Raw genomic sequence first — 12,853 nt, forward strand, 5'->3', positions numbered from 1 at the left:
ACAGTCCCTCAAAATTTCATCAGTTGTACTGATGGACTAAATGACATCAAATGACTCTTTGAAGGTGAAACAAATAGCTACCAAATCTCTGTGAGCACATCTTTTTTTCATTCAGCTCTTGCTGCTTTCAGTTTACATGTTAGAAAATGTAACTAACCATATTCTGTCCAAGCAACACTGCACATGTAAACTATTTGGTTATTTAACATTGTAAGCTGCTTTGATTGTTTTCACAAAAAGCAGGGTAGAAATAAAAGGTTTATTTATTATTTATTATTATTTCCACTCATGGTACAGATGATAATGGTAAAACAGAACACCTTTGTCCCTGAGAAAATGGACAGTACCTTCCAGTTCTTCTTCGTGTTCTGTGTGACACTTGAATGAAGCCTGTTTATTGGAATACGAGCTTAGTGCCAGCAACCAAGTTAAAAACATTTCCACCCTGTATTTATTTACACAGGGATTCCCATAGTCTTTCCCCTCTAAGTTGGGAATTTTCCCTTTGAAATCCACTTTTGCCACAACCTTCTTCTATAAGCCATTTCAGTAAGCTCATTGTATAACTCTGAGAACTGATCTTTATGTCTATAGGAATGACACAAAACTGTTCAAAAGCAGTTGGGAATCTCAGAGGACCACAACTGCACATTCCTATAGAATTGTGTAGATGTGAAGATTTTGTTTTGTGCCTCATAGGAAGACAAGATCACCAATCTTCATTTTTTTCTTGGCGTTCCTCTGCTGAAAAGAACAACTCCCTATGGAATAAGTCTTTAATTCTGTACATTCCAGTTTGTCACTATATACCACGTCAATAAATGAAAGTAAAATCAAGATGAAGGAATGGATAGAGGTGAAACTGAGTTTTCTTTGGTAGAAACATCACAACATATTTTTACGCCAACCAAAGAAATCTCAACTCACATCTTTGATATTTGAGGCTTGGGAGGCAAGCTTCCCCATGCTCTTTTTATATGCATCACCAGAGCTGCAGACAAGGACAAATTTTGTTTATCCAAGTGATACCATGCTAGAATGATGGCATGATGGATAGTGGTTTTGCTCTTAAATTGTTCCAAAGTTTCTTTTGCAATTCTTTCTCATGACAAGATCTTATAAATGCATCATCACCATGTGAGCAGCTTGTAGGTGGGCAAACGATGGATGGAGCCAGATTTCCAGGGCCAAACCTGAACAAGTCATACTTAAAGAGCCCACTTACAAGCTGCTCATATGGTGGTACACATTTATGACATCTCTGTAAACATTAGTGTGTGACGAAGAACTTCATAGTGACTCAGGAATTATATCAGCTCTGACCATCCCTCCATCTTATTTACATGCAATAGCACCACTGAAATGCATACATCCCTTTCCTGGGTTTCTTGCTACGAAGCAAAACAAGCTACCCATGTACAATAAACAATCATTGCAAACTACCACATATTTGCTTGCCCTAACAAAATGTCAAAATAGTGATCAGATTCCTATATCCTGACAAACATTTACTTTAGCAGCTTTGGTCTCTTCCAACTCTACGATTCTATGATTTCTGGGAGTTGGAGTTTGTTGTGGGCCCAGAGCGGAGCGGAGCTTTCTTTCTCTTAAACTAAATTTGTCTGCTTCAAACCTGACAGAGCATTATGAGACTAAACATTACCTACTTGTGAAGACTAAGTATCAGAATATATTCAGGAAATGTTCTGATTAAATGGCACGGTCTGATTTTTGCAGATGTTGTTATCTTAGCCAAAGCCATTCTGTGTTCTCAAGTAGATATGGAACATTCTCTTTATGGGAATATTATTAATTATCAACATGGGAAATACAAATGTAACAGTTTCCCTGTTTTTGCAATTTTTGTTTTAGGATGTAAAACTACTTTGCAGTTTAAGACTTTAAGAAGCTGAAATGGCTTAGATAGCACAAAAGTCCTAAATAATAATTTGTTCCGGGATGTGAAAATTGATTTCTACTGTTCCTCTTCACTAGAATAACAATGTTAGCAGAAGGAATTCAGAAAGATGGGTGTTATTTCTGAATTACATGAACAATAGGAATTTGTGCAGTGTGCCTCTTAGCACCTCTTAACAACATGAAAGATGCACATTTTATGATGTCAGTTGTTCACAGATGTAGGCTTTTTTAAAGCCAAAACAAAAGGACACCACAGATTTGCACTGTGCAGAGCTTGTTATCAACATGACAGATCCAGTATACTACATTTTATTGAACTGCCTGGGGTTGTCCTTCTTTCTATTTATTAGTTTTGCTGGTGTATATTCAATTTATCATATTTATTTATTTATAAAATTTATACCCTGCTCTTCAGCCAAAAGGCTATCATTGCAGCTTACATTTGATGAAATAAAAACATCATTTGCACACATCTGACCCCATGTTGAGAAAGGCTAAAACCATGTATACATTCACAGAAAAAGCCTCCATATATGCAGGGAAGTGTTTTTCTCACTTTTAGTAGCAGCATCATACAACTCATGAGAGGCTGTTCCAAATGGCTCCTCTTTTGTAATCAACTCTTTTTAAAAAATTAGCAAACATCCATATTGCTGGGTAGATTTCTGTCTGACTAGGGTTCAACAGATGCTATGGTGAAGCAAATTCAGCCAATAGTGTTAATCCCAAAGTACATCCCATATACTCAGTCAAACTGCTATTAGTTTTCCTTCCCACAGTTATTCATGGATTGAAAATCTGCTATCTGGATTATTGCAAAACATCCTATAAGCGTTATCCATGGACTAATAATCTCCTATTAGGATAAGAGTTATCCGCAGATTATTGCAACATGTTCTATAACCTATGCTAATGATTTGGATGCTTTAATTGGCACAGAATTCTTCACTTTTTCTATGGATAAAGATCACAGCATACAACTTTGACTTTAAGTCTCAATTTAATCTGTTGTTCATTTCTTTTAAAAATGGAAATTGCCTGTATCCTGTGCAATTTAAGGAATCCTTCCCCTGTATACATGGTGTAATCCCACATAGATGTGAAAATGAGACTTTGCTGTGTTCTCTCTTTTTTGGAGATAAAATCACTTAGGGAGTGGGCAGGGCCTTAGCTATAGTGGAACTTCTATGGCAGGCAATAATATTTTAAAACAATAGGAAGGACATACTGACAACTATTCCCAGACATTGGAGATGAAAGATGTTAATTTATATACTGTTTGACTAAAATTATAAAATTATAACTGAAACTACATAAATGTGTTTTCATAATGTGTTTTGTATACGTTTTAGCAGTTAAACATTTGTTGTTAAACTTTAATGCTTTTTGATTTTTATAGCAAGTTGCTTTGGAAACTTTTCTAGTGACTAACTGATAGGTATCCTATTGAATATTCAGGGTTTATACAATTCAAGAGAAGAATTATCAAAGGAAGAATTATCAGAAACTAATGTATGTAAGTTCAATTGAAATCAAGACATTTGAATCTTTAGACTGTGCTTCATACACGGTACAAGGAGAGCTATTTATACCCACCTGCTCAGTAGAAATTATTTACTTATTTTTGCTGCCTTAATGGCAAGATGTGGAAGGTCAGCAGTGACATCACAATAATGTACAAGCAAAATTCTTCACTAGAATACTATGATGTATTTCTTGTGCCTGACCTGTGCTGATTTTCCTTTTGGTCTTCACTATGAGTTATTTAGACTTAAATAATATCTAGAAAACTGCAATCCTGAAAAAGAATCAGTTGAGGAAAGGAAGAAGATGAAAGATCAGAAAAGATCTCACTGTGTTTATCAGGCCTGCAAAAGATTATCTCAGAGATGAGAAAAGAAAAATGCGTGCCAGTATTCTGCGACAGCTGGCTGCCCTGGCACGGCTCTATGCACCACTTTTTGGAGGCCGCAAGCTTATCATTACCAATACGGTGAGCGCTGGTATTTTACTGGGAAGTGCGGATATAATTCAGCAGTCTTTGGAGAGAAGAAGAAAGCCCACACTGAACTGGGATGCTGACCGCATAGCACACATGTTTATTACAGGATGTACAATGGGACCACTCCTACATTACTGGTACTTCTGGGTAGACAAAATAGCCCCAAGAAAAGGAAGACAACACATAAAAATTGTTCTCCTAAAGGTGGCAATTGATCAGTCTGGTGCTCCGTTCTTTGGATGCTGGTATTTCATAGTGATGGGATTGCTTCAAGGCCACAGTCTGGCAGACAGCCTGAAGGAATTTAGGGAGAAGTTCTGGGACTATTACCTTGCAGAACTCTCTCTGTGGCCAGCCGCTCAAATGATCAATTTTTTCTTTCTCCCACCACAATATCGAGTGGTATTTGTGAATGTGGTGACTTTAGGATGGAATGTATACCTTTCCTATATCAAACATAGAAGTTAAAGATTGCAAAGGAAACTAAGAACTCCAAAGACTTGGAAGTAGAAAAACATAGCATGAATCTATTTCTTTGAATTAATCGTGTTGGCTACAAATACACGTGAAATTGGTTTCTCATTGGAGTTTTATTGATTCTGTTCACTTCAGAAGAACATTTTTAGGTTAGAAAAAATATATTTCATGATCCTGGTTTGTGTTTTTTTAGCTTGAGCTTTTCTTTCTTTCTTTAAAAAAAAATCACTGATGCACACAGGAATACATTAAGAATACAGTCCAAAGTAGACCAATCGACTGTTTTGCATTTACAGTATTTGCTTCAAACATTATTACAGGCTGAATCTCCCTTATCTGGAATTCAAAAATCCAAAATTGTCCAATGAGTGGCTATGATAGTAACATCTTTGCTTTCTGATGGTTTGATGTACACAAACTTTGTTTCAAGCACAAAATTATTAAAAATGCTTTGTATAGAACTATACTCAGGCTAAGTGTATACAGTGTACATGAAACATAGAATCACAGAATGAATTGATATTGGGACTTGGTTCCCATCTCCAAGATATCTCATTATGTGTATACAAATATTCAAAACAAACAAACAAAAAAACAAAACAAAACTCCAAAATCCAAACAGTTCTGGTTCCAAGCAAGGGAAACTCAACCTGTATACCATTTTCCTATATTAAAAATTTCTCAGAGGTTTAAAATAATATTTTATCCAAACATAAATGTCACAACTGATTTCAGCAACACAAAACAACAGTGTGCTATATCATTGCCTATTTAGAAGCATGGTGCCCACTCAAAGAGGGGCACAGGAGGGGGTGAGGGGTAGTGGATGTGGCAGTGAGAAGTAGCCCTCCAGAATGGGAATAGATTTGGAGCTCCACACTGGCTGGTTACCAGTTTATTCCCAAAATGCAATGACCAACCTTGACATCTAGTCAGGTATTACATTTGGGGTAAACCAAGATAGTGAATAGCCAGCGCAAAATAAAACTCAGTACTAGTTCCCATTACCAGTGAGAAGTACCACCATGTGGCTGGCATGGTTCAGGTTGGAGCCTTCTGAATTCGTAGGTGCTCAACAGTAACCCAACCCATACTGCCCCTGGATGCTGTGTCTTATGTTTTTTTCTAGCCGTGTACTAACATGATTAGACTATGACCAGGGATCAGAACCAAGGACTTGAAGATCTTGGGACTGCTAATAGGTGTGTGTGTGTGTGTATGAAGCAAGAATTGGCACTGATATATATCTCTGACATAGCAGCAAGCAGAAATTGCTTGTTGGTTTGCAGTATAGACCTCAGAAGTAGGCCCCAATGAAATCAATAGGATTTAGTCCCATGTAACTGAATACAGGATTGCAACCTATTTTACTAAACAGAACTAGCAGATTTAGTTTTAAGTATTCTACTCAAGCAAATTCTTGCAATATGCTATAAAGAAAGAAAGAAAAGGCCCACTGAATAAATCTGTATATAGCAGGAGCTTGTGATGTGGCTTGCTGATGTGCAACCAACTTCCATCCCAGCACACCACTGCATAAGAGAGGGGAGGGACCTAACCCTCTCAGTAGAAAACACAACGTGGTGGTACAGACATGAACATTGCTACTGAGCTGCTGTGTAAATAACATGCCCTGCCATGTACATGTCACTGAAGTCACGACCAATACCACAAAGTGGTCCTTTATCCTGGACAAATTTCTTTTTTGATGTTAAATCTACCTAATTTTCAGAAATGCCCCTACACTATCTTTTTGGGATGGATATAAGCCCTCTTCTCCTGTGTAGCTGCATAGCTGGTAAGTAGCAGCCCCCTGCTTCATAAGACCTTCTGCTACAAGCATGTGGTCCCACCATCCCATGGCGACAGAAGCCATAGCAAAAACAGATAGTTTGCATTACATCATATATCACTGTCTACATTACATGGCACTATCTACATTTGTCACCCCTGATTCTAAATTGTTGATGTAATTAATTTGCATTTAACCACAAAAGCATCCAATTTTGAAATGTCAGTATGATACTGAAGTAAGAACTGGTAACAAGGAGTTGGGAGAAAGTTTAATGCACCAACATGAACATATCCAGCCTCTAATAAAGACATGTTCTGTTATGCTTACAAATTTATAGATGCTGCTTTTCAGATTTATTAACTAACAGCTAACAGTTTGAGCGGCATTAAAAAAAAGTCCTCTCTACATACACACAAACTGTAATGGAATTTTCTTATTAGATATAGAAATTCTCTTAGCAGAGAGGATTTCAACATTGTGCATTTTAAAAGGGAGAACTATTTTAAAAGAGAAAACATGGCACATTTACTTAAACAAACCTGATCAACACTCAGTACTGTATGTATTTATCTCTGAAACAAACCCATACCTCCACAATCCTTTAAAGTGGAAAAACATATGTGGGAACTTCATAAAAATTTCAGACAAAACAAAATGCTAAGAAATGCAACATGGGCTGCTTATACAGACAATACTTGCTGCCATCCTGGTTAAAAAGAAAATTCAGTTAAAAATCTAAGAATCACCTACTGGAACATGTGCTTTCTCTTAGTCACTCTCTATGCATGAACTAGCTGAGTCGAAGAATACATGAAATTCCATAGCATGTGTAAGATCTTTCCCTTTCCATACCTGGGTAGAAAAGCCAATGCAACCATCAAGATCACACTCAATCAACATAATAGAAAATGGAACTCTGCTCTAATGATGACAGTATTGTAATTTAACAGCCACAGTCTGAAAACATACCTATAACACAGAATGGTTTCCTTGCAAACCGCAGTCTTCCTTGCCATCCACGGTATCGACAACAGCAGCCAGCAGACCAGATACGTATGATAAACTCCAAACCAAAGACAACAATCATGACAGACTCCTGAAATGCAGCAAATAAGAAACACAGCAATGAACTCAGCAGTACAGAGAACAGAGGCAAATACTCCTCACTACTGGCTTATGTATGTCAAGCACCTGAAATATAACTGCATTCCTTCACAAATAAATTAATACAATGAAATTCAGGTATTCATTTTTACACAAAATAAAATGGCAGGAAGAAGATTGCAAAAGGAAAAATAGTTACACAGAGAAAAGTTGCCCTTCAGGGACTGAAGCAAGCTGGAGTCCTTCATCCTTATGTACCCTAGTTTTTTATAGGTAAGTAATACTTTTGTGGATTAATACTGTATTGTATCTATCCCTTAAAAAAAACCTGCACAACTAATTGTAGTTTGACAAGTACAATTTAAATAGGGGGCATTTAGTGACACCTCTATGGTTCTATGTACTCTCCAGAGCAGGATTTGAGAATGTGAATCCAATTACTTTGTGTAGTACACTCAGCCCTCCACATTTGTGGCTTTGATACTCATGGTTTTGATTATTTGTGAGGTCAAGGCCACTGTGCGCACGCACCCCTCCTTCCTTCCTGCCTTTTTCCCTGGGGGGGGGGGAAGCCCAGGAGGGAGAAGCCAGGAAGGGTGTGCATGCCAACCCACTCTTTCCCTGATTAGATTGCTGCATTCCCCAGGCATCCATTTGTCTGGGAAAGGGGAGGGGAAGGATCCATGGTCGCCTTAGTCGATGATCTCCGTCTGAGCATGGACGGGGTAGCGTGTCCCTGTTAGTACTCTTGGACATCTCTGCGGCCTTCGATACCATCGACCATGGTATCCTTCTGGATCGCCTGGGAGAGTTGGGTATCGGGGGCACTGCTCTGCAGTGGTTCCGTTCCTACCTCTCAGGCAGATTCCAGATGGTGGAGCTGGGGGACTGTCGCTCCGATAAGAGGGCCCTCACATCAGGGGTCCCTCAAGGAGCGATTCTGTCCCCTATGCTATTCAACATTTACATGAAGCCGCTGGGAGAGATCATCCGGAGACACGGGGCGCGGTGTTATCAGTACGCTGATGACACCCAAATAGTCTTCTCTGTGTCTCCGACTGATGCAGTGACTAGGGATGGCATCTCTCCGCTCAATGCCTGTCTGGAGTCGGTAATGGGCTGGATGAGGGAAAATAGACTCAGCCTGAATCCAGAGAAAACGGAAGTACTTGTGATAGGCTCCCCCGGTCCCGGGAAGGAAATTTTTCCACCTGTCCTGAATGGGGTCACGCTCCCCGTGAAGGACACTGTTCGCAGTCTGGGGGTGCTTCTGGACTCGTCGCTTCACTTGACTTCTCAGGTGGATGCGACAGTCAGAGGTGCCTGTTAACAGCTTCGGCTGATACGCCAGCTGCTACCCTACCTGGACCGGGGGGACCTTGAAACAGTGGTACACGCACTGGTAACCTCTCGACTTGATTTCTGTAATGCGCTCTACATGGGGCAACCCTTGTACCAAACCCGGAAGCTACAGTTGGTTCAGAATATGGCAGCAAGGCTGGTCACTGGTAGCTCCAGGGCCAGCCACATAACACCTATTTTGAAAGATCTGCATTAGCTGCCTATTCGCTTCCGGGCACAATACAAGGTGTTGGTCGTTACCTATAAAGCCCTAAATGGCTTGGGCCCAGAGTACTTGGAGGACCGCCTCTCCCCATATAATCTGCCCCGCACTCTCAGGTCAGGTGGGAGAAAACTCTTGAGAGTTCCTAAGATGAGATATGTTGCGACGGAGCAAAGGGCTTTCTCTGCTGTTGCCCCGCAGTCTTGGAACTCTCTCCCTGATGAGCTCCGCTCAGCCTCCTCCCTTGAGTCCTTCAAGAAAAATCTTAAGACTCACCTATTTCGCCAAGCCTTCCCCCACATGTCCTGACTGCCATTCTCTCCTGTATACTGTGTGTATACTGTGTGATCGTATTTTGGATTGTTTTATTGATTTTTTAATTGGTTTTAATTACTAGGAATGAATGATGGATTTTAATGATGTTTGTATTGTTTTTAATATGGGGGATTTTATGCGATGTATTTTGTATTTTATCATATGTTGTAAACCGCCGTGATCGCAGGAACGGCGGTATAAAAATAAAGTTTCATTCATTCATTCATTCATTCATTCATTCATTCATGCATTCCAAGCCTTTGCCAGGCAGATGGCTGCCTGCCTTGCCCACGCGAGAAAGGGGCTTGGAGGGATGGATCCGTTCCCCCTCCCCTTTCTCAGGTGGATGGGTGCCTGGCCAAAGCAGGCACCCATTCACCCAGGAAAGGGTCAGGGAGCCAGTTAAGGGGACCAGAGGGCAGGGGAGATAGAGGAGCGTGCGTGTCTGCTCCTCTTCCCCCACCCATCCCCTTTAACTGGCTTCCACGTACAGGTGGGAGCTATTTGTGATTTTTCCACATTCATGGGGTCTTGCACCCCTAACCCCTGCAAATGTGGAGGTCCAAGTGTAAAGGGAAAATGGCAATATATCACCTTTAATTTACTTAAAAATAGATGTCTCCAATCTCCTTCTAGTAGGTTTGACAGAAATCTAGCCAAATCTTTTCTGTTTCAGAAGCATTTCTGTTTTAATAGTATTCAAAAAATATTTATCAGTGCGATCCACAAGAAGGGCTTTAATATTTCAGTTGTTTAAAATATTGTTACCTGTTGCACCTCTCAAAACAGGGCACTCTAAAAAGGTAAATAACAGCCAAGATGTACAAACCAGACAAAGCGGTATACTGAAAACAGATACCATGTCACAACCTTCACAAAAATCAGCCTCCATGATATCACTGTTAGATTTCAGTAGTCTGAAGCAATTAAGGTTTCATAAGCTAACTCCAGCAGAATGAAGTACATGAAAAAAACTTATTAAGCAGTTTGCTAAAGAAAGAGAAGGTAAGATTTATATCTTATTTGGCAGATAAAACATCTCCTTGTCCAAGATAAAGCTGTTCTATGTCATCTGGCTCATTTGTTATTCATACATGCGAATCAGTGTGGTACCAGATTAGTAAGCAACCATGGAAAATAAACCGAGCACAAGAACATTTGCAAAGAAATAATGATCCAACTTTTATTCTCCCATTCCCAGAAATTCACTTAAGTTTTTAGTATTTAAGAAATCTGACTAGTCCACATTTTACTTGCACAGGACCACAGCATGTTCATTTACATTGTAAATATATCAATATAATTTATTAAAACACTCACAATTTATCAGTTCTATTTCACTTGTCTCTCAAAGTGCTCTATTTTGCTTTATGTTTTGAGCTTGTGACACTGGGTGCTTCTAAGTGGAAGACATCAAACACTACCATCAAAATGAGTTGCCCACCTATTGTTCTAAATGGGTTTATTTTTCTGCTAAGAAAAAAGGTGGGAAAAGAGCATGAAAACATGGTGAGATACAAATGGAAGAGAATACTGGAGGAAGCCTTTTCCCTCTATAAAATTCCACTCAGCGGAAAAGCCACTGCTTAATAAAAACCCGGAAGCACCCACTGATTGGTTGTGCTGGAGCAAATAAAACTTAAGTTAAAAAACAATATTTCAGAATGATCAAGATTCTCTGCTAACATTTCAAATACTATTACTGTCTCAGTAGAGACACAGAATTGAGGCAAGAAACCTCATGTCACTTAAGATTAGGAGGAAGGGTATATTATTGTGAGGAAATAGGCTAACTTAAAGAAGAGAGGTAATGTAAGCAGAGAATCAAAACCAGGGAAATCATAATGGTAAGGCAGACATTTTGGAGGAACATGGTTTGGGGAAGTAGAAACTCAGTAAATCCTCACATGGAGCCTAGGAATAGAATGGGCTGGGCACTATTAATAGAAAAGAAGCAGGTGAGCAAAGAAGAACTGGAGGTGAAGTCGAAGGCTTTCATGGCTGGCATCCATAGTTTTCTGTGGGTTTTCTGGGCTATGTGGCCACATTCTAGAAGACTTTATTCCTGATGTTTCGCCTGCATCTGTGGCTGGTATCTTCAGAGGGTGGTGGCATGGAAATTTGTGGGGTATATGTATATATACTTGTGTGACTTTTAGTTGGGAGGAAATGATTTACATATTAATCTGTATGTTGGTCTGTTGTTGAATGGCAAGGCCTCAGGGTGGGAGGATATGCGAGGTGGATGTGTGTCTATTTAATTAGCAATCCATTGCCTGTGGGGCAACCTCCTGATTCTAGGTGGTGTTCATTTGCCTGAATCGAGTCTTGATTTTGGTGTTCTTCAGGACTGGTAACCAAACTTTGGCGGGTTACAGACTGCCATGAAAGTACGCGCAGAGCGCGTACTAGGGCTAGGAAGGGGCGGTGCTTCCGCACCCCCCCAACCCTAGCACACACTCTGCGCGTACAAAATGGCGGCGCCCGTTCCACACGGCCACCGCCATGATGGCATGATGAACGCGCCACCTCCAAACAAGGTGGCGCGGACGTGATGCCATCGCTCCGTGCGAGGGTGCTTAATGCGCCCTTTGCGCGCAGCAGGAAGGAGCTCCGTTTCAGAGCTCCTTCCTGGTTTGCGTCGCTGGGCGCAGCCTTCAGACAGCTGCGCCCAGCAACGCAAGGGAGAAAGGGGCCAAGTGGCCCCTTTCTCCTCCTCCCTGCCGCCGTGGGGTGTCCTTGGGGCTTGAAGCCCCAAGGACACCCCTTTCCAGGCTGCGGGGAAGCGGCCTTTTGCCGCTTCCCTGCAGCCTGCAAAGTGGCAGTTTGGGGCCTCGGAGGCTGCCGGTCTGGCAGCTGAGGCCCCGATACACCGTGGAAAGGCGTACCTACAGGCCGCCCCAAAGGGGCGTTCTGTAACGCGCCTTTGTTTACTTTCAGTGTTTGAAATCCACAAACACCTGGACAACTTCAACAAGAAAGAAGAAACACTGAAAGTGGCTGTAGGACTGATGGCTTATGATGCAATTTTATACAGATCTACTCAAATATGACTTTTACTGAGTTTGTACTGAATTCAATAGTGCTTACTCCCAGTAAAGTATTTTATAGTGCTTGCCCCATGAGACCCACCACGGCCACCTTACTCAAAAGGACATCTAAAGGCAAGCAAATATTCAAAGATTGACATATATGTGGAGTTGACCCTTTCAGTCTTTTGTAGGCAAGCAGCAGCTTGGGTGACACATCTACAGCAACTCTGTGACATATATGTTTTTTTGCCTCCTCAAGAAACCTCTTGCTACAGCATGTACAGACCAGATCTTTTCCCACTCCTATTTGGTCTGGTGGTGGAGGGCACCTTCGGGACCACGGTGTGTGTTTGCCGTGCTCCCAAGGTGTCTTTGGCCATGGTAGCTTCAAGCTGGCCCTTCCTGTCAGTCTGCTCCAGCCCTTTTTCTCAATAAGGAAAAGTTCAACCTTCAACCAATATGTTGAATTCAATTTACTGGGCTGATTGTAGACTCCACAGCCCAGGCAACTTTCCTCATTCTCAACCTTTTCAACAATCTATGCAAGTTGGTACAGAATTGCTTTTGATAACAACATGTCAGGGCTTGACAAGTTGACGTCACTCAGGGTGATCTGCCATCAAGTACATCAGTGACCCAGAATG

The 12,853-nt window shown here is 40.9% G+C and overlaps 1 protein-coding gene and 1 pseudogene across 1 annotated transcript in view; one reads left to right on the forward strand and one right to left on the reverse strand.

The window, feature by feature from the left end:
- LOC149311380 (potassium voltage-gated channel subfamily KQT member 5-like) overlaps positions 1–12,853 on the reverse strand; it is a 411,580-nt gene that overhangs the window by 54,528 nt on the left and 344,199 nt on the right. Inside the window, exon 3 of the mRNA XM_089530917.1 lies at positions 7,164–7,290. Within this exon, the coding sequence (XP_089387043.1) occupies positions 7,164–7,290 (127 nt within the window). The remainder of the gene's footprint in view (positions 1–7,163; positions 7,291–12,853) is intronic.
- Positions 3,824–4,390, forward strand: LOC149311381 (mpv17-like protein 2 pseudogene; annotated as a pseudogene).

Source organism: Sceloporus occidentalis, unplaced genomic scaffold (assembly GCF_023333645.1).
Source record: "Sceloporus occidentalis isolate IW3139 unplaced genomic scaffold, rSceOcc1.0.p SCAF_6, whole genome shotgun sequence".
Classification (NCBI taxonomy): Eukaryota; Metazoa; Chordata; class Lepidosauria; order Squamata; family Phrynosomatidae; genus Sceloporus; species Sceloporus occidentalis.